General features: G+C 40.0%; 1 protein-coding gene across 1 annotated transcript in view; it reads left to right on the plus strand.

The window, feature by feature from the left end:
* Positions 1 to 27,629, plus strand: part of cwc22 (CWC22 spliceosome associated protein homolog) — a 113,292-nt gene that overhangs the window by 50,849 nt on the left and 34,814 nt on the right. Inside the window, exons 10-14 of the mRNA XM_043693495.1 lie at positions 4,523 to 4,658; positions 4,744 to 4,950; positions 6,032 to 6,094; positions 6,479 to 6,595; positions 14,750 to 14,834. Of these exons, the coding sequence (XP_043549430.1) occupies positions 4,523 to 4,658; positions 4,744 to 4,950; positions 6,032 to 6,094; positions 6,479 to 6,595; positions 14,750 to 14,834 (608 nt within the window). The remainder of the gene's footprint in view (positions 1 to 4,522; positions 4,659 to 4,743; positions 4,951 to 6,031; positions 6,095 to 6,478; positions 6,596 to 14,749; positions 14,835 to 27,629) is intronic.

Consider the following 27,629-nt stretch of genomic DNA (forward strand, 5'->3'; position numbering starts at 1 on the left):
CCTTGTACTGATCAGAACTCGTCAATCTACTCCTTGATCAAGCATATGACAGGTGATTGTTGTTGACACTGCTTCATGTTTAACTTCCCTATTGAGCAGTATGTGGAAATTTGATAATATTGCAGTGCAAGTGTAGATTGCAAAGATATGATCCCTTTTTGTTATATATCATGTTTGACATTTGTTGAAAATCTGCAATAATTAGTGACTTGTTTTCAAGCTTTTGGCTCAAAATACCAAAAATGAATATTTTAGAAATTTGTTTCTGCATTACCAGTGTGATCACTGCCTTTGTCTTTTGCTGTGAGCACATACACAATCTGTTCCAATTGCCTCATCCCTCTATGTGCAACATGAAAAAGAGTTTTCCAGTTACTTTCATTTCCAAAGAAGAGCCATACTGAACTCAAATGTTAACTTTGTTTTTCTCTCCACAGCTGTTGCAAGATCTGCTGAGTTTCTCCAACATTTCCTGTTATTAGTTCAGGTGTCCAGCATCCTCAGTATTTGCTTTCACATCGCATTTAGGCTGAAGATTTAATTTGTACAGGTGTTACACAGGCAAACCTGCAGAATTTAAGCACTGACAGATGCTTCCTATCTGGTATGAAGTTAATGGCATGGGCAGACCCATGCATCATGTGCATGCAGGTAAAGAAGTTGAAAGAGACAAGATCATGACCTCAGCAGGCTGGTGAATACAAAAAGTAGTTGTGCAGTAACTGCATTTTCCTTTCAACTTGCATAGCAACGAACATTAGAAAGAAAGCTGGCCACGTTGAGGAACTAGTTAAGGGGATCTTAACAAGTTGCAGCTTTTGTTCTGGTTGTGCTTATGTAAAGTTGGAAGAAGCATGGTGAGTGAGTTGTGATTTACGACAGGAGTTGAAAGTTCACGGTGAATGCAGAAGAGGATTGCATTGCTTTACATAGGAGAATTTATTTGAGGTACTGCTTGCTCTGCAACATGAGAACAGGCAAACGAGGTTGAGGTGGTAGTGTCCAGAGAAGAGTTGGAGGTGTCTACATTCAATGCTTTAGCTTAAGAAGCTTTGCATGTGCACAACATTTACAATCTATAATCTTGGAATTGTAGCTCCAGGTTTACTTCCATTAAGAAGGTAGTGATGTACTTGTCACCACCTTTACAAAGACCAGTAACCTTAAGAAAGAGTGAGAAAGGCTATACCAGTAACACTGAAGAACTCTGCATATTTTTTCCACCACAAATGGTTGCTTCCAGCTTAAGGACCTGCAATGTGCCACATTTCCTAGTGAACAGAGATATTTGTGAGGTTATAGAAGAACCAAAGGAATACTTCACTTTTGCCTTGATTGAGAAATGAAAGGATGCATCTGCTTGTCAGGATTGCAGCCATTGACTGTATGCAGATGTCTCTGTGTTTCCCATGTCAGTGAGTAATCCAAAGACTAGAAATAGTGTGAAACTCATCAAAACATTTATCTTGAACGTCCACCATGCTGACGACACCAGTGAGGCATTTTTTCTCCCAAGATGTGCAATTTCCACCTTCTGTTGGCTTTGATACGGCAAGAGAGCAATGTGTTCTGGCTTATGACTCCTTTCCAACATTCCATTACACAAGTTGAAGGCAACTTCAACGAGAAATTTTAAACTAAGCGCAACACTTAAAAGCATTCAATTGATGTCGCAAAGCAGGAATTGCATAGTTTTTATTGTCTGGACATTTGGATATTTGCAATCTCTACCTGAGAGGGCTGCCTTGTTTCTAGTGCTGTGCTGTGTGTCACCTTTCAGTTGACTTACCACAACAGAGATTTTGTGAACATACCACACCTTCTCAAAAGTGAAAGTCAAAATTTTATTTGAGGACCCAAGACAAGGAAAAAATGGGAATTTTGGTTGTTCTTCCTCCACTATCTATCACGCTGGTGAATCGCCTTGGTTCACTGGCTTGTAGAAGTTGTCCCTAACTTAGTGTTCCTATACAGTGCTACCTAACAGTTGAAGCATGGCTCAGAAAAAATTGCTGAATTTTTTTCTCCTCTGTTTGGGATGTATGAGCGTCAGTAGCAAAGTCCAACTCTTCTCTGGACACTACCACCTCAACCTCGTTTGCCTGTTCTCATGTTGCAGAGCAAGCAGTACCTCAAATAAATTCTCCTATGTAAAGCAATGCAATCCTCTTCTGCATTCACCGTGAACTTTCAACTCCTGTCGTAAATCACAACTCACTCACCATGCTTCTTCCAACTTTACATAAGCACAACCAGAACAAAAGCTGCAACTTGTTATCCTTTATTAATTCTCTTCAAAGAAGTGAATTAGAGCTGTTTTCTTGCAATCCCTGTGGTACAGGTACACGTGCTGCGCTGGTGGGAAGGAAGAATTATGGACCCACTGCAATATTGCCCTAAGGGTTCAGGGTATACTAATAGTACTGAATATGGCATACTGATAGTCGAATAGATATAAGATTGGCTGGATGGTAGAAAACATGATGCATCAAATGGGTCTTTTCGAGATTGACACGATGGGTCCTGCAGGGATCTGTGCTGGGCTCACAAACTTTTGCAATTAAGGACTTCGATGAGTTGGTTGAAGGCATGGTGGTGAAATGTATAAATGACAAAGATGGGGTAGAATGTATGTGATGAAAATGACATAAGAATGCAGACTGATATGGATAGTTGAAGTGAGCGAGCAAAAATCCGGCAGATGAATTATGCTGTCGGAAAACAAGTTTGTTCGCTTTGGCATAAAGAATGAAAAAGCAGAGAATTTTTTAACTGGAAAAAGACTGCACTGTTCCAACGTGTAGAGCAATCAAGATTTTCTTGTGCATATGTCACAAAAGGTCAGTCTGCAGTTAGAGCATATAATCAAGAGGGTTAATAAAATACAAGCCTTTCTTACAAGAAAAACTGAGCATAAAAGTGAGAATGTTATACAGCAGTTATTTTGCGCAGTGGTAGACTAGCAGTGGCAGAATCATGAATGCTGTTGACCTGAGAGCATACAGCATGTTTGTGCTCAAAGGTCCACAATCACTCCCATGGGATGGCACTTCAGCAGTTCTGGAACACACATTGTTATGAGAACCTGTATTTCCCATCATGTGTGAAGATCCATATGTACAATAGTAGTTACTTGAGCCTGCATGCCCCCTGCCAGAAATGTGATGGTCTCAGTTTCCACTCTTGCACTGAGATTCTGAAGAGATCCTCTTTTGCATTGCAATGAAAACTGAAACAGCAGACTGTCCATCGTTGTTCAGTCCTGCAGTATTACCGTGAACATTCTCACCGTTTCCATCGAGCAAGAAAAGTGCTGTATGTTCTGTGTTACAGCCTCTGCCATGGAGGCTATTTAGCAGACCTGCTGATGTAGCAAAAGTGTGTGCATTTTGTAGGAAATACTCCAACACAGTCTTTGTCTGAGTTATCTGCAGCAGGAATGAGAGGCCATTCTTCCTTCAGTGATCCTCACAAATGCTGACACACTCCTGTGTCTTACAGAAACCAACTCAAGTCCAGCGACTCAGTAGCTGCAGTTTTCAGCTCAGACTAGGTATGAATGTAGGCTCAGTGCTAGAGCTAACAGTAAGGATCTGACTTAATATCATGTATGATGGCCCTGACACTTCTCTTGTTCAAATTTATACCCGGATAAAGGGAAGGCTGCTTGGTGTATGTGGTTTCTGTGCAGTGCAATTCGTTTCCCAACAGGGTACAAATGATGCCTGCACTGAAATGAGGACTGGCTGTACGTGACCTCCTAATGACAGTGAATCAATTGGGTAACTCTGATGGGCAGATTAATTTTGCGTTGTCCACTTTACCTTCAATTAAGCATCAACACGACTCTTTATTTAGTGAACTCTGAAAGATTATAGCTAGGAAATCCATAATGTGCTCCCCTATGTCCTTTAACATACTCTGGAAACTGTCAGTTCCTCTGGTTTCGTCACTGTTTAATTTAATTTCCTCATTATTGATATTTTACTTGTATTAATTTTATTCAGTCTCTGTCATCAATTCGTTGCTAATTTCCTTAGAACTTATGGCAGTCCATCCTTCTTTTCTACTGTCAGTTCCAAGGCAAATTAATTATTCAGTGCATCGTCCATTTGCTATTCCCCATTTTTCTTTGTCTCAAGCACAAAAAATTTCCTTGAGACAATTTTGCATGACCTCGTGTTCCACTTATTTTCTTTGAGTAGTGGTGTAGGATATTAAACTTGTGATATTGGAACAGGCAAACAGGATTTCATTCCAATATTTCATTTGAAGAGCAGCAGACTGAACTCTCATTACTGCAAATTCTACATTCTGTTTTGACCTCGGGGAACAGTGATGTAAGTTGACAAACTAGGTAATGATGCAACATGAAGGATGTGGAATTTCAAGGGGGAGGGAGGGGCAAGTAAGATTCCTTTTATTTAAGACTCTCATGAGAGAAACCAATTGTCACTTTAAAAAATAAAGGCTAAATTTGAAAATAACAGACCATGAAAATATTTCCTTTCTCCTGAATTAGGCCCATGAAGTGCTGTCGTTAGAAATGCTTACATTACTGCTTGAGCGGCCCACCGATGACAGCGTTGAAGTGTCAATAGCTTTTCTGAAGGAGTGTGGAATGAAGTTAACAGAGGTTTCTCCGCGAGGCATTAATGGTAATTATGTAGCTGAACTCGTGCAGCAATTTAGCATAATTAACTCAAATTTTACTTGTTGCTCAACTTGTGATCCTTTTTGCAGCTATATTTGAACGTCTTCGCAATATCCTTCATGAATCTCAGATTGATAAACGTGTCCAGTATATGATTGAAGTCATGTTTGCAATTCGGAAGGATGGATTTAAGGATCACCCCATTATCTCTGAAGGTCTTGATCTAGTTGAGGAAGAGGATCAGTTTACCCATATGCTTCCTTTAGAAGATGAATACAATCCTGAAGATACGCTAAGTATGTATTTGAACAAAAAGTATTACAGAATTTGTCAACTGCTGAAAATCAACTATATTGCATACATGGAAGATTGTCCTTGGTGCTTGATTTTCTTCTGTTCAGTTTTCTGCAATGGAAATAAAGTATGTAGAATAATTTCTTGGAAATATTGGATTATGATGTAAATGATTTCATGTGAATTTACTAAAAAAACTACCGGAAGTACACATAGGTCAGATCTAATGATGGAAGTCATGATGAACATTCAGATGTTTGTCACCATTGTGTGTTAGAACCAAGACAATGTTTTAGCCATATTTGTGTCCATATTTAACCAGCAACTTTGAATTTACAGTTGGCACAGTTAAACTGCCTGAACCTCCCTGGATGCCTCTGATGTCCTGATTGTAGACTTGCGCTAGATGTCCTAAACTCTGCCAAACATTTGCTGTAGAAGATTCGATCTGTTAATCATCTGGACTTGGCCAACAGCTTTCTTCTCATCAAATTCAGCTGTGTCCATTTAGAATCTACTTAGGAATCAAATCAAAGAAATAGTGCACTCGGTAGCTAAATGCACTTTACTGTTCATTAAATTTAAAACATTTTTTGCTTCTTGTCAAGGTTCCTCCATGTTTGCATAAGTTAATGATTATAAAAGTCCATAAAAACAGTGAAAATGTTTTGCCAGGTTAAAATAGTTTTAAAAAAAAATTTGATCCTCACCATAACACTGCAAACCTCCTGAATCTTAAGGGGACATTTCTTGAGATACGGACATCAAAAGGACCATGGCTATGACATTTGCGTACTTTACCATAATCCCTCATGTCTGCGTTTGTTTGTTAATGGATATATTCTTTAACTAGAATAGGCAACCCCTCATGTTCAAGTTCAAAGAAAAGGCCACAGTTTCAATAGTGGTTGACAGCAAATGTCACTGTTGAAAGTGACCAGAAGATCTCAGCAGTTACTTAACAAACTTGTCATTTCTGTTGTTAGATAATTAAATCTTTAATTAATTAAGCATCATAACAGTTACTTCACTTGTGGGTGCTTGAAAAACTAAATTTCACTTTGAAAATTGTTTCAAATATAGATGTCTTCAAGATGGATTCAGATTTCCTTGATAATGAACAAAAGTACAAAGAATTAAAAAGAGGTGAGTTTTTTAATTCATGATTTAATGAAAGATTAAAACCTAACTATAAGGTAAAAGCTACTGCTTATTGACTTTGAATAGGGGCACATGTTAAGAGCAAGGTTGCACAAGTGTATTAATTTTTATCCAGCCATTTCTCCAGCTGTTGCCATACGTAGATCATTTTGACATTTGGTTTCAAGATTTACTCTGCTTTGATATGCCATATGCTTGCTTCTTTCCTTGAATATTGATCACCAGTTCTTTGAATATTATATCTGTAAATATTAAGCATAGTCAGTACGGAATAATGATTTATTGCTTTTGAACACTAGAAAAAAATGTGATGTGCATTGTACACTATTGTTAAAAACTGTGCGGTCATCATATATGTCTTCCACGTAGAAATCCTTGATGAAGGTAGCAGTGACTCTGCCTCTGGAGGTGAAGACGATGGTGATGGTGATGATGATGCTGATGATAGCGATAACGACAATGATGAGGATGGAGATGAGGAAGAAGGTGAGTGCTTTATCCTTCTTAATTTTAATATTGCCGGTTTTAGCTCGAGTATCCTAAAACTATAAATTTATAAATCTCTACGATTTGTTGTGCTTGGAAACAGCCTGCCTTACATGCATGTAGTTTTGGCATTTAATATCACAGGAATCTCTTCTATGAATTATCAACTATTTATTGTTGAGATTTTATGGAACCCCCCAAGTAGTTTTTTTTAAAATCAGAAGATGGTGTTCTTGTCATTCAAATCTGTTCCTGAAACATTAGTTCTGGCAAAGCTGTATTTATTTCCCATCTCTCGTTGCTTTGTGAGTGGTATTGGGTCTTGCCCTTGAACTGTTACAGCATTAGGAGTGATGTTCCCAAATTGGTGTTAGGTTGGGAATTCAAGATTTGATCCCAGAAAAGAGAAAAAGGAACACAGATTTCCATTTGTGTCATGCCTATAGGACATCCCAGAGGTCTTTGTAACAAATTAAGTATTTGAGAGTGTGGCCACCGTTGCAGTTGGGGGAGCAATATCTTATGATTAGAGCACTATTAATTGGAACTTGAGTTTCCATGAGCATAGTTGCCTTTATCTCTGACATTAAAAGCATTAAGAATTAAGGTTTGCTTACATATAACTGTGGTGTTCACTTTCTGGCATGCTTACCTTCTTTGGTCAGGCATTGAGTGTAAAAATTGACATGTTGAGGCTGTATAAGACCTAGGCCACATTTGGAGTACTGTGTGCCGTTCTGGTTACCATACCCTAGAGGAAGGATATGGTGGCTTTGTAGAGAGTGCAGGAAAAGTTTACAAGGATGTTGCCTGAATGGGAGTGTCCTCTCTATCAGGAAAGGTTGGACAAACTTGGACTGTTTCCAGTAGAGGGTCAGAGGTTGAGAAGCGACCTGATGGATAGCGTGTATTATTGGAGTCATTTCCCAAGGTTGAAAACATGACATATGAGGGGACAGAGGTTGAAGGTGAGAGGGGGAGGGTTTTAAAAGCACGTTTTAAAGGCATGGAGGATGGTTGGTGTTTGGAGTGCATTGTCAGGGGGGAGAGTGGAAGTAGATACGATATCAGTATTTACCAGACATTTAGGTAGACACATAAACAAGCAGGGAATAGAGGGATATGAGCCATTTGCAGGCAGAAGGGATTGGTTTAGAATTACATCATGGTCGGCACAGACATGGTGGGCCAAAGGGCCTTTTTCTGTGCTGCACGGTTTTATGTTTGATATTGTCCTCAATGCTATGCTGCCCTTCAATGACAACGTCTGTCAGTATGGAGTCAATCACCTAACATATGCTGACAATTCTCAAGTTGATTTCTCAACCATTGCTGTTGATCCCATTTTGTAAAGCTGCTGTCTGAAAATGAGTCTCAGAGTCATACAGCGTAGAAACAGATCCATAGGTCCAACTAGTCCACGCCAACCATGTTACCAAACTAAACTCGTCTCATTTGTCTGCATTTGGCCCATATTCCTCAACTTTTTCTATTCATGTATTTAATCAAATACCTTTTAAATGTTGTATTTGTACCTGCATCCAACACTTCCTATGACAGTTCGCACACAAACCCCACTCTGCAACAAAAAGGTTACTCCTCATGTCCTTTTCAAATCTTTGTCCTCTCATTTTAAAATGTGCCCCGAGGTTTGAACCTCTCCCCACCCTAGGGAAGTGACCCTTGCTATTCACCCTATCTCTGCCCCTTATATTAAAAACCTCAATAAGGTCACTCCTCAACCTCGTATGCTGCAGTTAAGAGAATCCCAACCTATCTAGCCTGTTTTTATAATTCAGACCTCCATTCCCAGTAAAATTGGTAAACCTTCTCCAAACCTTTTCCAGTTTAGTAATATCCTTCCTACAACAAGGTAACCGGAACTGCACACAGTAATCCAGTAGAGGCACTACCAATATCCTGTACAACCTTAACATGATGTCCCAATTCAACTGTTGGTTGGGCTAGCATTTATTGCCCAGAGGGGTGTTAAGAACCAACACCATTGCTGTGGGTCTGAAGTCATGTGTAGGCCAGACCAGGTAAGGATGGCAGATTTCTTTCCCTTAAGGACATTACTGAGTCAGGTGGGGTTTTTCCTGATGATTGACAATGGTTTCTTTCATGGTCACTATCAGACCCTTAATTTCAAATTCTTGATTGAATTCACATTTCCCCATCCGCCATGGCAGAATTTGGACCTGAATCCCCAGAACATGAACTGAATTTCTGAATTAATAGTCTTGTGATAATACCACTGGGCTGTTGCTTCCCCACTATATATGAGTCACTTGGAGGAAGGAAGTGGATGTACTGTAGCCAGAATTGCAGACAACACAAAAATAGTTGGAAAGATACATTGTGAGAGGGATATAGAGAGTTTAACAAGGGACATTTTCCTTTACTATTATCCACTAAACATGTACAATTGCTTTGTGTGATGGAGGCACTGGTCCCCTCAAATTCTTGTTTGCTGCAGTCTTTTTGTATTTAAATAATATTAATTCCTATTCTTGCTGCCAAAATGGATAACCCATATTTTCCAACGTTATTTTTCATATGCCAGGTTTTTGCTCACTCACTTAATCTATGTCCCACTGTCGACTCTGTGTCATCTTTACTGCTTGCCTTTCCATCTATTTTTGTCATCCACAAACTTGCCAGTAGTATGTTCACCTTTATCATCCAAATTGTTAGTGTTTATTGTAAGTAATTACGGCCCCAGCACTAATCCCTATGGCAGTCCACTAGTTAGAGGTTGCCATCCTGACAATGCACTCTGATTCCTAACTCTGTCTTATGTTAGTTAGTTAATTCTTCATCCGTATTAATACACTATCCCCAACACCATGGGCTGTTATGTCAAGTAGCCTTTTGTGCAGTATTTCACTAAATGCCTTTGAAAATCCAAATATATAACATGTACTGTCTCCTCTTTAGCTATCCTCATGTTACCTCTTGAAACCATGCCAACTCTGCTTGACTATATTATGGATTTCTAAATGCACTGTACTGCATCCTGTGTCATATATTCTCATATTTTCCTCAACAATAGATGTTCAGCTAACCGATGTTGAATTAATTGTTTTGATCTCCCTCCCTATTTAAATAAGGGTATAACATTGGCGGCTTTTCAGACTTCCTGAACTTGTCCCAATTATTGAGATTATTGGAAGAACAGTTAATATTTAATGGTTTTTTTATGCACTTCAAGGCACTTTTTCTCCTATTGATTTTGGAGAAGATTTGCAGCTCAGGTTGATGATAAGTATGTAAGTTAGCTCGCTGAGCTGGAAGGTTTGTTTTCCGATATTTCATCACCATATTGGTAACATCATCAGTGAGAGTCTCCGGTGAAGCGCTGGTGGTATGTCCTGCCTCTCTATTTATAGGTCTTGGTTTACAGAAGAACTTTGATTATACAAATACCAATTATCCGAAAATCGGATTATTCGAAGGAGATCTCAAGGTCCCGATGGAAACATTACATCAAAGACGTGTTTCCAACACTGATCGCATCTTTTGTTTACATTGATTAAACAGGCACTGTCTCCAAATGACTGACTGCTGCACTCTCTCTCTCTCCTTATACTTTCCCTGGTGTTCTACACGGGGTGAACCCTAAACCCCCCTTTCCCACATAATCTCTCTAACATTGTCCTGTACAGGGCAAATGTGGAACCTGTCAAAAAATTGTGTGTGTGGCTGTTGCTGCATGTGTGCGTGCGCTATTTGGAGACCTATTCCACAAAGGCAACTGCAGCAGCAGTCTTGAAGTTGGCGTCCAGTCCAGCTGCCCCGGAGAGGGGTCGGGTGTGGGGGGGGGGAAGAGAGAGGGCGTGTTGGACGGGGTTGGAGCGAGGGTAGTATCGGATGGGGGTGAGGGGGGGCCACACACTCTGTGTGCTGCTGCAGTCTCCTGAACGGGGAGCAGACTTTAAAAACTCCAAGCCCCAGAGGAAAGGCATTTAATCGATTATTCGAACAAACTAGTGCCCGCCCATCACGTTCGGATCATCGAGGTTCCCCTGTAAGGTGGGTATTAAGAACATTTCCTGTTTTTTTCAAGGGAAGATAAATGGGATCTAAATCAATGTGTTTATAGATGGAGTTCTGGTTAGAATGCCATGCTTCTAAGAATTCTCGTGCGTGTCTTTATTTCGCCTGTCCTACAATGTGTGTGTTGTCCCAGTCAAAGTGGTGTCCTTTTTTGTCTGTACATATAGAAACTAGTGAGAGTGGGTTATGTCTTTTGGTGGCCAGTCGGTGTTCATTTATCCTGGTGGCAGGTTTCCTACTAGTTTGTCCAATGTAGTGTTTTTTGCAGTTCTTGCAGGATATCTTGTAAATGACGTTAGGTTTGCTGGTAGTATCTAATGGATCGTTTAGGTTCATTCGTTGCTGTTTAAGTGTGTTGGTAGGCTTGTGGGCTACCATGATGCCAAGGAGTCTGAGTAGTCTGGAACTCATTTCTGATATGCCTTTGATGTAAGGTAATGTAGTCTTTGGTTGCGTTGTGTCTGCCTGTTTGGGTTTGTTTCTGAGGAATTGGCGGATTGTGTTTATTGGGTATCCGTTTTTCTTGAAAACAGTGTATAGATATTTTTCCGCTTTTTGTAGTTCTTGGGTGCTGCATTGTGATGTAGCTCGTTGAAATAATGTCTTGATGCAGCCCTGTTTGTGGTTGTTGGGATGATTGTTTCTGAAGTTAAGTATTTGGTCTGTGTTTGTTGTTTTTCTGCAGATGCTGGTTTGAAGCTGTCTGTTAACAAAACATTTAACTGTCACATTTATGGGAGCCTGTTGTCATTCTCCTCCTCTTTTGTGAATTTTATGCCTGTCAGGATTTTTTGTTGATGTTGTCTGTTTCTCTAATTTGTTCCGTTTTGTGATGACAAAGGTGTCATCCACGTAGTGGACCCAAAGTTTAGGTTAGGTAGATGGGAGGGCAGCTTGTTCAGTCTCTCCATGACTGCTTCCGCTATGAGCCCTGATATTGGTGATCCCATAGATGTTCCGTTGACTTGTTTGTAGGTTTTGTTATTGAATGTGAAGTGGGTGGTGAGGCACAGGTCCAGTAGCTTGAGGATGTTGTCTTTACTGATGAAGTTGGTGCTGTCTGGTGTTTGTGGTCCTGGTTTTCCTAGTAGTGATGCCAGTATTTCTTTGGCCAGGTCGATATTAATTGATGTGAAAAAGGTTGTAATGTCAAATGAGACCATTATTTCATCCTCTTCTCTCTTGGTGTCTTGGTTCAGGAATTCTTGGGTGGAGTGAATGGAGTGGCATGAATCTTCAATTAGATGTTTTAGTTTTTGATGGAGTTCTTTGGCTAGTCTGTATGCTGGTGTACCAAGTAGGGAGACTATGGGTCTGAGGGGGGCACCAGGTTTGTACATTTTTGGTAATCCATAGAAGCTTGGTGTTTTGGATCCATCTGGTTTCATGTTTTACAAATCTGTCCTGTTTAATTCTCCTGTTTTTTTTTATTAAGTGCTGTAAGAAAGGATGAGATTCTGTTTTGTAGTTGTGGGGTCTGGTCCATTGCCACCTGCTGGTAAGTATCAGTATCTGCAATCCACTGATTCCTCAGAAACAAACCCAAACAATGCAGCCAAAAACTATAGCCACATTACCTTACATCGAAAACATATCAGAAATGACTTACAGACTGCTGACACCCCTTTGGCATCATGGTAGCCCACAAACCTACCAACACACTTAAACAGTGACGAATGAACCTAAAGGATTCACCGACCACGAATGAACCTGCCAACAAAACTAATGTAAGTTACAACATACCATGGAAGGGCTATGAAAAAGACTACATTGGACAAACTAGCAGGAAACTTGCCACCAGGATACATGAACAACAACTGGCCACAAAAGACATGACCCACTATCGCTAGTTTCTATACATACAGACAAAAGAGGGACGCCACTTCGACTGGGACAACACACAAATGTTAGGACAGGCGAAAGAAAGGCACACACGAGAATTCTTCGAGGCATGGCATTCTAACCAGCACTCATCAATAAACACATCGATTTAGATCCTATCTCCCTTCCCTTGAAAAAAAGAACTGGAAATGACATCACTCACCTTAAGAAACCAGGACCTATAAATAGAGAGGCGGGACATACCACCAGCACTTCGCCGGAGATTCTCATTGATGATGTTACCTTGTATGGTGACGAGATGTCTGAAAACAAACCTTCAAGCTCAGTGAGCTAACTTACATAGTTTTTTCTATTAATTTTGTATTATCTACTCCTCTGAACGTCTGATGTTAGTTAAATATCTTATTTGTGTTTTCTGTTTTTAAGTTTGCTATTAACCCTGCACTTTTCACTTGCCCCTTTCAAGTCTCATATTTAGTTTCTTTATTTAAGAATGTTATTCTAATGCATTGAGATTTTAGATCTACTGGCGAACATAAGATTTGAATTAATTTAAATTAAGATGTTGCTATTAAATTGTGTTCGCAAGAGTTTAAATTTTTGGAGCACGCAAGCTTTTGAAAATCTAAATTAACTTTTAATAAAGCAGTGAGCAAAATTGTATAACACGTGAACTGAGAATTGAGGAATTCGTTAAAATATTCAAGCAGTGTCTGAGAACTGCCAGGAGTCTGTGCAGTGGAGGACAGTAGTCAAATTGCTTGCCAAGCTCCAAGACTTGGAAAAGTTTTGGAGCTGATGCCTTTGGCCATCTTTCCAATTTGCGTGAATTTAGAGTGAAGCTTGATACAGAGAAAAATCTTCAAAGATGAGAGTCTGTAATGTCGCAAATTTTGCTATTCTGTGATGAGAACGTCATGCAATACAAAGGATGGTGTGATCTGTTTGTTTTTCAGTTGCAGCATCCATTCTAGAGTAAAAACAACTTTTAGTCTGTATATTGCATCTAACATTTTGGTTTTGTCACAACCTTTGTCAACAATGACAATGTTTAGAAAGAAATTTGCACCTTCGGTTTAAAGCTGAAACAATGACATGGCAAAATTTCACTTTTAAGTTTTTACTTTAGCAAATGACTGCAAAACTTCTTTGAACTCAAGACCATTTCCTTTTTTAATTGGTAAGTTACACTTGAAGCTACGGGGTCAAAGTTGTACTTCTGTATTTCTGTGTACTTCTGTAATACACATGGCCAACTCCACAGAATTAGTCCTCAGTGCCAACAGTCCATAGTATCTCCTTTTTGCAGTGTTGAAACTTTGTCATAAGATGTTTTCCTTGGCTTTTGGAGAGTTCCTTTAATCCACCATCAGCAGTGAAGTTTGTTCTAAAATTTCTTCATTCTGTATCCATACCGAGGCAAATTTCCTGAAGTCTTCAGATGTCTGCAAGCTGCATCTCTTTGCTTCGAGAGCAACGTCTTCTTGCACCTGGCTGCAATCCTTTACAAAGTCCAACAACCTTTTTTCTGCTCCCAAAAACAACCATTTCAGTTTATTCATTGATTTGTAGGGAAATCTGTAATTTCATCTCAGAATAACCCCTTTCACCCTTTTCCCCATAACAAGCCTTGCATCCAGGGACAAGTAATGACTGTATCTTTGATCCCAACTCCCTTTCATTCTAATGGTAAATAGTTAATTTCAAACACAAATGTTTGAATCAATCCAGCAACACCTTTTTGGGACTTTGGGAGACTCTGTACTCAGGGCAAACTTGATCACAGCTATGCTTATCTTCAAACATGAATACCTTTATCTGCTCAGCAAGACAGTCTCTTAAGCCTTCTTTCGATCTAAACTAAACATACAGTCTTGATTTATTGAGAGATAGACTTCAGAATAGACAGAGTATTCTTAATTTATCATAGTCATAGTCCCAAAGCGTAATTATTTAAAACTTGTTATCACAATATTTTCATAAATAACTTGCTTATCAAGGAGAACGTTGAACAGTGATTATTTTGTAACAAGGCGTTCATATCAAACTCTTGATGCATTGTGCAGTGCACGTGGAGTATTTTCACAGTCACTTTCCATCAGTGTCTGATAATACAGTTAGACAGAAACTGTCGGTTGCTATGCTCTGGTCTCATCCATAAAATGGTCGAGCAATTCATTAAGAGGTTAGCTTGTTGACTAACTTGGATATTAAGTTTGAAAATGAATACAGACTTTTTTCCATTTTTTTTAGGGGAAAAGAAACTCACTATACATGACAAGACTGAAGTAAATCTCGTTTCATTTCGTCGTACAATTTATCTTGCTATTCAATCAAGGTAAGCAGATTTTTCAGCACTTCTGAAATGCTAACTTTAAATTACTGCTGTTTTGTGCAATCCACATATAAAATAAACCTGTTCAAAACAAATGTTGATAATCTCAACTCTGTCTTCCCTTGCTATATTGTTGTACACACATGTGTCATGCTTAATGATTTTAGAATATGTACGAGGAAATATGAAATGAGCAATTTAATACATTTGAGTTAGACACTGTTGATGACTTCCAGCTGCATGTCTGGAGAAAATACAGAATTCCTAATATTGTTATGATTTAGTTTTATTTTGACAAGAATATTTACCTTGGCAAAAACTGTATACCAGGGTTTGTGCAATGAGTTTACACATCTTTTTGTTGAACTCTGTCACACCTTTAACTCTGGTACACTGTCACAGTGTTTGGCGTTGCTGTAATTAATGTTTTTTGCTTCAAACGTTCGAAATGACACTGAACATAACTAAATAGAGATAAAAATAATCCAACATGATGATGACTTGGGTGAAAACCTTAATGGGACAAAAGGCAAACGGGTGACAAATTCTGCATTAATTTTCTGTGTGCATTGCTATTTCTGCATCATGTGTTTCACTGTTAAATAATTTAACCAGAGAATTTAAAAGAAAGTAGAAATGCCAATATCTATTTTTAAACATCTGATAGAAGGAGAAACAATCTAATTTGTATGTAAAAATGTGTTATGATTTTAATGAACCTGTTTGGCCTGCTATGAGCATAATCTTTTACTGCCATTCAATCCCAACTAGGATGGGACTCAAACCTGGAGCTTCTGGCTAAATGGCAGAGATGCTATTCATTGCACCACAAAAACATGTTCTGATTAGATTAGATTCCCTACAGTGTGGAAACAGGCCCTTCCGCCCAATTAGTCCGAACTGACCCTCCGAAGAGTAACCCACCCAGACCCATTCCCCCTAACTAATGCACCTAACTCTATGGGCAATTTAGCATGACCAATTCACTTAACCTGACATCTTTGGACTGTGGGAGGAAACCGGAGCATCCGGAGGAAACCCACGCAGACATGGGGAAAATGTGCAAACATTACACACGGACAGTCGCCGGAGGCGGGAATTGAACCCGGGTCTCTGCCGCTGTGAGGCAGCAGTGCTAACCACTGTGCAACCGTTTCGCCCGCGTTCTGAGAGGTTGTGTTTCAATATCACTCCTTTAAACGCAACTCACAGGATTAGGTGTATGAGTTAGATGTAATTATTAATGATTGAGTTAATTATCTGAAAGTATATGCCAACTTGATCTCTTCAGTAATTAAGCCACATGTATTTTCTGTTACCCCACTATACCGAGCCCCACAGTTTCTTGTAAACCTTCCAGAATAAAAGATTTAACTTTTCCATAGTTTTCAGCTCTTTTGCTGCACGTGTCTCCATTTGCCTATGTATGTGAGCTTAACTTTGACCCCACCTCTAATTGAAACAATAAAATAATTTAATAGTCTTTCATAATTGATGTGGGTGAGCACTTTCGAACTGTTCAAGTAGTTGAGACTTTCTGTGATTTTTTTTTTGCATAATCTTTCACTACTGAGTTTCTCCATTTCGTGGATCATCAGTCATTTATTGTGGGTGGTTTATCCCAAAGCTTCTTTGGTGACTTGTGATATGTGCTAGGACAGCCTGGGCAAAGTTTTTGTCCTTGTTACAGCAAAGTGCTTTTCACACTTCATTTGTTAGCAAGTTTCTGCTTGACATGACTGAAGTTTTGAACAAAATGGAGCTCAAACATGGTTTTCACAAATACGCTGATGAAAGATATGTCTCAGATCATGCATATCATAACCACTGGATGTCCCAATTGTTTCACAAGTCAAAAATTATTTTGCGGTCGCACTGCAAAATGTGGTTAAAGCACATTTGTTGGCCAGATTGCAGGAGAGCTCCCAGTTCTCATGTGAATGTTGTGGACGCATTAATGTTACTTGAGAGGGCAGATGGGAATACATCATGAGAAGCAGAGCAGCTATTTCTTTCTGATTAAAGTCTATGCTGATGGTTTTAAATCTATAGCCTTTTAAATGAGAAGTGAGAATGTCATACTTTTGCGAAGACTATATCTCTTTGAGCTGGTTTTCCTTCAGGAAAGAATCATGAAAAAATACTGGAACAACAGTAGGCCATTTAACCCTGTGAGTTTGTTCTGCGATTCATTGATATCCTGGCTGATTTGTGTTTCTTTGTGTGATCTATGTTTCTTGGCCCATATCTATTTTCCAGATTTTGATCAAAGGTTTAAAATCAATCCCACAATTCTACAACTCCCTACATAAAAAACTGTTTGCCAATATTTAGTTTGGCTTATGAAGATTCTATTTCTTATATCCTTGAGAAATAGACAAGATTCTTCCTCCTTTCAAATCCTTTAAACCCCTTTAAAAACAAACGTGAATCAAGTCACCCTTTAACTTTGTATATTCTAGAAAAGCAAAGTCAAGCTGCAACTTGCCTTGTTTTTAATGTGTTATTATTAAAAATACATTCCATTGGCTTTGTTGTTTCTTTTTTATACTTCACCAAAATGTTTCTGATCTATGTACATGGATCCCTAAATGCAGAGCAGCCTTGATTATCCAGCATTTGATTATCCGAATATCGGATTATCCAGCAAGATTGCAAGGTCCTGATGCCAGGCTAAGCTATGTTATCAGGCATTCAACTATCTGGAATTTAATTAACCGAATGAAATATTCCCCGCCCATGTCCTTTGGGTAATTGAGGTTCCTCTTAATTTAAAGCTTAACTTAAATCTTCTGAGCTTTTCAGCAACTTAAATAATACTGGGATCAAACCCATTTTTCCTTCAATATGGATAGCCTTATTATTTGTAATAATTTTGCTCAATTACTGAATCCATCAACATCTCCTATGTTTATGCTGCTATCCTGTCTCCTCAGTACTTCAACAATTTTCGTATCATTGGAAAACTTGGATATGACTCTGTCTTGTGTTATTTTAGTCAGTGCAGTGAATAATGAACATTTAATGCCTCAAGGGAGTTTCTTAAAGGGAATCCTTGTTATTTTCCAATTCAAGTACTTGCTTCTCATTGCTTCTTTATCGTTTAGTTGTCTTACCAGTTTCTTAAAGGACAAAAATTTCAATTCGTAGTGTCAATTTTAGCAGCAGTACCTTGTTTGGAGTGTTCATGTATTTTGGAAGTTCATATAAATAGCTTTCTTAGATATTGCTTTGTCTGCTATCCAATAATTGCTTTTGTATTTGTTCAGATTGAATTTCAAACATCTTATAATACCAGGATTAATTGTTCAAATAAACGAGTTGCACTGGAACATTGTGTTTGGTTGCAAGCTCTTAAGTTCCTGTGTCAGGTTAGGTTCCAAGAAAGTTAATGAAATTTGAAGGTCAGTAAACCCCTTGGGATTAAGTGCATTGAATAGCTTTGTGACTTTGTTTATGACAGTATTTAATGAAAGTAGCAGCATAAGTCAATAATTATATACAAATTGTCTTCCAGAAAGCCTCTTCAATTCACTTGGTTGGTTTAACGGGAAGTGAAGTAAATGGAATAGGGGAAGGTGGGAACTCTATGAACAGGATGGTCTTCGCCTGAACCAGAGGGGTACCAATATCTTATGGGGTGGAGGGGCGGAATTTGCTAATGCTCTTTGGGGGGGGTTTAAACTAATGCAGTAGGGGGGTGGAACCTGAATTATATTTCCAGTGTACAGGAGGTTGAGGGTAGTGAGGTCAGGGGAAGGTTTACAAAGTTGCGAGAGGGCATAGGCAATCAGGATGTTGGTTTGAAATGTGTGTGTTTCAATGCCAGGAGCATCTGGAATAAGGTGGGCGAACTTGCAGCATGGGTTGGTACCTAGGATCTCGATGTTGTGGCCATTTCAGAGATATGGCTAGAGGAGGGACAGGAATGGTGGTTGCATATTCCGGGATTTAGATGTTTCAGTAAGGTGGTGGGGGGAGGACGGCATTGTTAATCAGTGGTAATGTTACAGCAGCTGAGGCAACATTTGAGGACTCATCCGCTGAAATTAGAAACAGAAAAGGAGAAGTCACCCTATTGGGAGTTTGCTCTAGGCCTCTGAGTATTTAAAGGGCTGTAGAGGAAAGAATAGCAAAGATGATTCTCGGTAAGAGGGAGAGTAACAGGGTAGTTGTTATGGGGGCTTTAACTTTCCCAATATCGACTGGGAATACTAGTAGTTCAAGTAGTTTGGATGGGTCAGTTTTTGTTCAATGTGTGCAGGAGGGTTTTCTGACCCAGTATGTAGATAGGCCAACAAGGATCAATGTCACATTGGATTTGGTACTGGGGAACGAACCTGGCCAGGCGTTAGATTTGAAAGTAGGTGAACAATTTGGCAATAGTGACCACAGTTTGGTTATGTTTACAATAGCAATGAGCAGGGATAGGTATATACTGCAGCGAAAGAGGTATAATGTGGGGGGAGGGGGGGAAAGGCCATTATGATGCGATTAGGCAAGATTTAGGATGGGGAAGGAAACTGCAGGGGATGGGCACACTTGAAAGGTGGAGCTTATTCAAGGAACAACACTACTGCGGGTGCTTGATAAGTATATCCCGATCAGGTAGGGAGGTAGTTGTTGAGAGAGGGGAGCCATGGTTTACTAAAGAAGTTGAAGCTCTTGTCAAGAGAAAGAAGAAGGTTTATGTGAGGATGAAGTGTGAAGGTCAGTTAAGGGGCTTGAGAGTTATAAGTTAGCCAGAAAAAATCGAAAGAGAGGGTTAAGAAGAGCCAGGAGGGAATGTGTGAAGTTGTTGGCAGATCGGATCAGAAAAACCCTAAGGCCTTCTGTAGGTGTATCAGGAATAAAAGAATGACGAGAGTAAGATTAGGCCAATCAAAGACAGTAATGGGAAGTTGTGTGTGGAATCTGAGGACATAGGTGAAGCGCTTAATGAATACTTTTCATCAGTATTCACATTGGAAAAGGGCAATGATGGTGAGAATACGTTGATACAGGCTACTAGATTAGGTAGGATTGCGGTTGACAAAAAGGAGGTGTTAGTCATTTTGGAAGATTTGAAAATAGACAAGACCCCTGGGCTGGATGAGATTTATCCTCTGATTCTCTGGGAAGCCACAGAGGAGTTTGCAGAGCGTTTGACTTCGATCTTTATGTCATCATTGTCGACAGGAGTAGTGCCAGAAGAGTGGAGGATAGCAAATGTTGTTCCCTTGTTCAAGAAGGGGAATTGGGGCAACCCTGGTAAATATGGGCCAGTGAGCCTTCCTTTGGTTGTGGGTAAGGTGTTGGGGAAAAAGTTACAAGAGATAGGATTTATAATCATCTGGAAAAGAATAATTTGATTAGGGATAGTCAGCACGGTTTTGTGAAGGGGAGCTCGTGCCTCACAAACCTTATTGAGTTCTTCAAGCAGATGACAAAACATGTGGATGAAGGTAAAGCAGTTGATGTGGTGTATGTGGACTTCAGTAAGACGTTTAATAAAGTTCCCCGCTGTAGGCTATTGTGCAAACAACAAAGTTTTGAGATTAAAGGTGATTTAGCAGTTTGGGTTAGAAATTGGCGAGCTGAAAGAAGACAGTGTTGGTTAATGGGAAATATTCATCCTGGAGCTCAGTTACAAGGATCTGTTTTGGGGCCACTGCTGTTTGTGATTTTTATAAATGATCTGGATATGGGCGGATAAGGACGGGTGAGTAAATTTGTGGATGACACTAAAGTAGACAGAATTGTGGATAGTGCCAAAGGATGTTGTGGGTTACAGAGGGACATAGATAAGATACAGAGCTGGACTGAGAGGTGGCAAATGGAGCTTAATGAGGAAAAGTGAGAGGTAGTTTACTTCGGAACAAGTAACAGGAATGCAAAGTATTGGGCTAATGGTAAAGTTCTTGGCAGTGTAGATGAACAAAGAGTTCTCTGTGTGCAGCTGCATAAATTCCTGAAAGTTACCACCCAGGTTGATAGGGTTGTTAAGAAGGCATATGGTGTGTTGGCGTTTATTGGCAGGTGGACTGTGTTTTGGAGCCACGAGGTCATGCTTCAGCTGCCCAAGGCACTGATTAGATTAGATTAAATTACTTACAGTGTGGAAACAGGCCCTTTGGCCCAACAAGTCCACACTGACCCGCCGAAGCACACCCACCCAGACCCATTCCCCTACATTTACCCCTGCACCTAACACTACAGGCAATTTAGCATGGCCAATTCACCTAATCTGCACATTTTTGGACTGTGGGAGGAAACCGGAGCACCCGGAGGAAACCCATGCAGACACGGGGAGAATGTGCAAACTCTCGCCTGAGGCGGGAATTGAACCCGGGTCTCTGGCGCTGTGAGCCAGCAGTGCTAACCACTGTGTCACCGTGCCGCCCATAAGGTGCGGCCTTACACTGGTAAGGCCGCACCTGGAGTTTTGCGTACAGTTCTGGTCACTACATTATAGAATGGATGTGAAAGCTTTGGAAAGGGTTCGGAGGAGATTTAGCAGGATGTTGCCTGGTATGGGAGGAGGATCTCAGGAGGAAAGGCTGAGGGAACTGCTATTTTTGTTGGAGAGAAGAAGGTTTGCAAGGTGACTTAATTGAGACATATAAGATAATCTGAGGGTTAGATAGGGTGGACAGTGAAAGCCTTTTTTTGGACGGATGATGAAGGGGACATAGCCTTAAATTGAGGGCTAATAGATTTAGGACAGATATCAGCGGTAATTTCTTTACTTCGAGAATAGTAGGGGCATGGAACGACCCGCCTGCAAGAATAGTAGACTTGCCAATGTTAAGGGCTTTTAAATGGGCATTGGGCATACATATGGATAATAATGGAATGTGTAGATTAGATGGGCATCAGATTAATTTCACAGGTTGGTGCAACATCAAGGGTCAAAGGGCCTGTACTGCGCTGTAACTAATTATCTAATTACTTAGAGAATTTAACATGTCAACAGGGTAATTTGAATCACAAAGTTCATGAGTGAATGGTTAACTTGTGCAATAAGACAACACTGATGTCGAAAAAAACACAAAGAACTGCAGATGCTGGTAATCTGAAACAAAAACAAAAATTGCTGGTGAGACAAGTCTGGCAGCGTCTGTGGAGAGGAGGAGAAGTCCAGCGTTTGGGTCCAGTGACCGTTCTTCAGAACCCAGTTTGAAGAAGGGTCACTTGAGCTGACACATGGATGGAGAAGATTTTGAGAGATGGTGGAGATCTCTGCTGGGTGCCAAAGTCATTAATGTTTGGAATTGATATCATCAAGAAGAAGCAAATCTGTTTTTGTTATTGTCCTGTAGAGTAAACAAATTAATTTACTGTAAATCATGCCAATAATGTCTTGTTTAGTTCTTGAGTTTAGAGAGGAAAGCATCCAGTCATTCTGATTGTTGCCATTGATGGCTGATGCACAAGCCTTTCACCTACCAGTTGGATTGGAGTCTCTCAACAATTACTGATGCTGGCCAGTCTCTGAATGACTGCCTTGTTAATGCAGAACGTTAAATTTGTTCCTTCATTGAAATCAGTTACATGCAATCAGTTGATACAAGAACTTCATAATGTTACCAAAAGGCTAAATATATTGTTCAACTATTCCATTGTTTGACAAAAGATCATACTTTATTGTGTAACCTGAAGTTTAAGGTGGCATCGTTACCTTCCATATGCCTCATTCAGGTAGTTGAGTATGTGTAATATGAAAATGAGAGTTAACTTGTTGTACCTACCACATAGTGTGTTTATAATTGGCCTAATTTCTGCTCCTATGTCTTATGTTCTGTTATGCAATATTCAGCACTTCATGTTATGTTAGTGTTGAATTTCTCCTTGGAGAATCTTGTCCTCTATTTCTGCCTTCACCGCTCATGCTATTATTTTATTATTTTCACTTGGCATGACAGAAATTACATTACATTCATTGTCCAAATGCAACTGGACAATTGTAAAGTGTTGAACTGCAAGTACAACTCAGTTCAGTGTTGATAAGTTTTGAAAGTCAAACCTTGAAGACATCCAATTCTAATAGTGCGAATTATGATTGGGGTTTTGATGCAAAGTTCGACAGAGGCAGAGCAATAGGGCAGACCAAAAAGCTGATAAAGTACTTGCTTCGACATGTTAATTTGAGCAAGTGAAGAGGACATCAGTGCTCCATCTTTTTCGCATTCTTTTGATGACCATCCAAAATTATTTTTGTTCTTTTATCGTGTTGCTATCACACATGTTTTAAAATTAGTAAACCAGATCACAAGTTGAGATCCAATTCCAAAGTTTTCCTGAGTCAAGCAGTGGAATTATGCACTAAACACAAGGAAAATGAAAAAAAAATACTGCTTGAATACCAGGGACCTAGGTTTGATCCAGCGTTGGGCGATTGTCTCTGGAGTTTGCATGTTCTGTGTGGGTTTCTGCCAAGTGCTTTTTTTCCCTGCCCACAGTCCAAGGATGTGCAGGTTAGGTAGATTGGCCATGGTTATGTTAGGTTCTTTTCCCAAAGTTTCACGCATGCGATGAAATTCACACACACTAACCTCTGCAAACAGTTAATGTTTATTAAAGCTTGTACAAGCTAGGTGACCCCCCCTTGCGTGGGATGTTGAGTCAAAGTGAGGCCCTGAACAAAGGAAACACATCCCCTTTACACAGATCTGTTAGCCATGCTTGCAGATGCTCTGGCCACTCCCACAGTCACATGCCACTCGACAACCCCCAGTTACTTAAGTCACATGTTACCTCAGATACAATGGCAAGATGAGATCACCCTCGGAGATAATACTATTACTAATGTTCTAATCCTGGGGAATTGTTATGCAGATGATTCCCTGACTCTGTGATTCCCAAGACAATACAGGTGTGACATACCTCTGGCCAGAAAGCATTTCTGGGTGGAAGAGATTGAATTATAATTTAACTTTACAATAACTGGGTAGTAATAGCAAATGACTGTCTAACCGAAGTGTAAATTACAATGGATGGTCATCCGCATTCTTTCATGATTGTCATCCCCACCCAAAGACAGTGCAGTTTAACCCTGTAATATTACGTTAATGTCTAGGGAGATATTCCCATTTCATCTTTTGACATTACATTCCTCCCTTTTATGATTCCATGATAACTACCTCGATGGGACTACTACCTTTCATAAGAATGTTACTGCCAGGACTTAAACAAGTTATTAATACACAACATGCAATGATTATTATAACAGAAATTACGAGTTCATACAGGAAATAGAATTTGCTGAAGCCTCCCATGTGGAAAAAAGATTAATCAGTAAAGTGCTTAAATGCACAGTCCTTAGTGACCACTCCATCCCCTCCAAATCAAGTAGAAACGAGCCAATTGTCCAAAATCTCCTTCAGTAAAGTCCAACCTGAAAACAAAATTCAGTCTGTCCTTCTGCATCACTCCAGGGAGAAATCTGAATTGGATAAAGGCAGTTAAATACTTAACAAAACTAACCTGACTTCTATCCTTCTGGAACTGTTTCAGATGGAGGATGCCAGCGTATCTGAGCATGCAGCAGCTGTTCCTGCAGCAGCGTAGGTGAACGCAGCATTCCTTGCTGCTTCTACTCCCACTCTGCTGTTAAATGTAACAAAGCCAACTGGCTGTTTTGATGTTAGCTTGTTCAGTGAACCTTCATATCCCTTAAATGATTGAAAGACAAGGTAAAGCTCACGTGGTTTAATGTCCATAGGAATGCCACTGACAAAAAGCGTACCACCCTCCTCTTCACTGTTGTTAGCTTCATCCATTGGATCAGGTTGTGGAGGGGTGGGCGGTGGTTCGAAGGCGTGCTTTACCTGTGAATGGAGAAACTCTTGAGATGATAGCTGTTGGAAGTATCTTTGCATTTCCTCTCGCATTCCTTCCTTGCCAAGGTGGTTATTAGTATGAAGGCAGTCACGCATTTAACTACATTATATTGTGTCTGCCTATTTCAACATTCTTAATCGACTTGAAGTCTGTTGCTCTGTTCACTATTTTGGACATTATTAGATTTTTAACAATCCGGAAACTTCAAAATTGTACAGCCTAAACAATTCAGTCAATTATAAGCAACAATCAGTGGTCCTAAAATCAAACCTTCAGGGGACTCCATTCACGTTCTTGAAAAATTATTTTCCTTTAACAAATTAATACTTTGCTAATGTGAAAGCTGTCAGGAAAAGTATTTCCAAAATCTAGAACAGCAAGAAACCAACAAAATCTTTCCTGAGCTTTAGCAATTGAAGAGTTGGTTTCAGTTCAGGTTTAAATCTCTAATATTCAACAAATGCTGGATATATTAAATATGTTCTCCAAATGAAACTTCCCAAACAAAACATTCGGAATTACAGCGGCAACTTTGGTAGAGATCAACATTCTTTGACTTGGTAATATGAAGTGGGCCAATGAAGTCTTAACAAGGATTAACAGAATTTAAACAGCACAGCCTCAATTTTGAACATTCTCTAGAATCTTAACAAAACATCAAACTCAAAATGCTCTCTTCTTTTTGTGAACACTCTGCAGTAAAAACACAGCAGCAAAGATATTTTAATGCAATACTCTCATCTGGCTAAAGCATGACCACTGACCCAACTCTCTTTTTTAACAGGCATTGTAGAATTTCAAACAAATCAGGGGCTTATGGTACTCGATCAATTTGCTTTAAGGTTACAAGTTGGTTAATTTTAAAACACATTTTAAAAATCATGTTGTACAGTTTCAACGTAAAAACAAAATCTGCTCCATTACATAATCCACAAAACACATTGAATTGAGATCCTAATTCAAACAAGGCAAAACAGTTACTTAAAAGGGATTTCCAAACCAGGATTTTAACAAACGAATATATTTAACTATCAAACACTTACAGCATGGCACAATTTATGTTGAAACTTCCTTTTCTGATCTAAGTATTAATACAACCTTAATTTCAGCATTTCTTGCTCTTTTATTTGAAGAGCCTCTGGTCAGAATTTGTCTCATTTTAATATGAAGGAAAAGCGTGCACATTGAGAGAGAACCCCCCCCCCCCCCCCCAAGTTCACCTGGTGATGATCCATGAAATGGAAACCAAGGAGTCAAAACGATGGACTCCAAAAAGATCCACACCAGAATTGGAAAGAAATAAATGACGTCCAGATTCCCAAGCAACCACCATGGCACAGAAAAAACCACAAGTTCAAGATTCCCGAAGTTCCGCGAACCCTACAGTGCCTGGTGTGTGCACACACAAAGATCATGAAAACATCCTCCCCCTCACTACCGGATGAGGTCATGAAGGAAAGAAAGACCAGCCGTACTCTCACAACACAATCCCACCCACAATAAAAAAAGCCTCGCAGCTGAGCACATGGTGCAGCAGTCCAAGCCACTCTCCTTCCCCAGAACAAAGGCAAGGCTTCCCCAGCGGTCAATGCGCTTTACTGTTGGGGCTTGAGCAGACTGGCTCCACTTTCTCCCCCTTTTCCCAATGACGGCATTTTGTCTAAAAGTAGGGGCAGCATGGGGTACAAAGGCAACAATTTTAAGTATCAAATTCTAACCTTTTTTACTCCCTAGCCTCAAATCTCACCATTAGAGGACTTTAAACTTCTTTTTCCCAAGAGGACTTTGAACTCATTTTTACCTAGGGACTCTCATGCCTTTTTAGCTCTGGGACTCTTAAACAAATTTTAACTGTGGGGACTCTAACACCAAATCACCCCTGGGCTCTAACCCGGATTTAATTGTGGGGGCGTTAACCCCAATTTAACTGTATATGTCTGGTGACTCTAACCCCAGTTCAAGCTTTTCTAAAACCCACCTTTGCACAAAGCGACTCATTGGTGTGTAAGTGTGCGAGCTACATCAAAGGTTCCATCACCACCGAGTCCCAGGAAACAAAGGGTCGACTGAATGGTAGGTTTAGAGAGAGAGATCAAGGTGAAGCTTAGCCGATCCATGTCACGCAACCAACACTCAGGCGATCGCTTATTCAGTCCACCTGAAAGCTCCGTATATGTTGGAATCTTACCGCCACATGTTAGGTTCTTTTCCCAAGGTTTTGCATGTGAGATGCAATTCCTGCACACCAACTTCTGCAAACAGTTAAAGTTTATTAAAGCTTGTACAAGCTAGGTGACCGTCTCACAGGTGTGCGAGGTTGAGCCAAAGTGAGGCATTGAACAAAAAGAAAACATCCCCTTTATGAAGGTCAGTTAGCCATGTTTGCAGATGCTCTGTCCACTCTCCCACAGTCACATGCTTCTCATGATAACCCCCAGTTACTCACAGTCACATGTTACCCCAGGTACAATGGCATAATGAGTTCATAAGACCATAAGACATAGGAGCAGAAGTAAGGCCATTCGGCCCATCGAGTCCACTCCGCCATTCATTCATGGCTGATGAGCATTTCAACTCCACTTACCAGTATTCTTCCCGTAGCCCTTAATTCCTTGTGACATCAAGAATTTATCAATTTCTGCCTTGAAGACATTTAGCGTCCCAGCCTCCACTGCACTCTGTGGCAATGAATTCCACAGGCCCACCACTCTCTGGCTGAAGAAATGTCTCCGCATTTCTGTTCTGAATTTACCCCCCCTAATTCTAAGGCTGTGTCCACGGGTACTAGTCTCCTCGCCTAACGGAAACAATTTCCTAGTGTCCACCCTTTCCAAGCCATGTATTATCTTGTAAGATTCTATTAGATCTCCCCTTAATCTTCTAAACTCCAATGAATACAATCACAGGATCCTCAGCCGTTCCTCATATGTTCGACCTACCATTCCAGGGATCATCCATGTGAATCTCCGCTGGACA

The sequence above is a fragment of the Chiloscyllium plagiosum genome, chromosome 7 (genome assembly GCF_004010195.1).
Source record: "Chiloscyllium plagiosum isolate BGI_BamShark_2017 chromosome 7, ASM401019v2, whole genome shotgun sequence".
NCBI lineage: Eukaryota > Metazoa > Chordata > Chondrichthyes > Orectolobiformes > Hemiscylliidae > Chiloscyllium > Chiloscyllium plagiosum.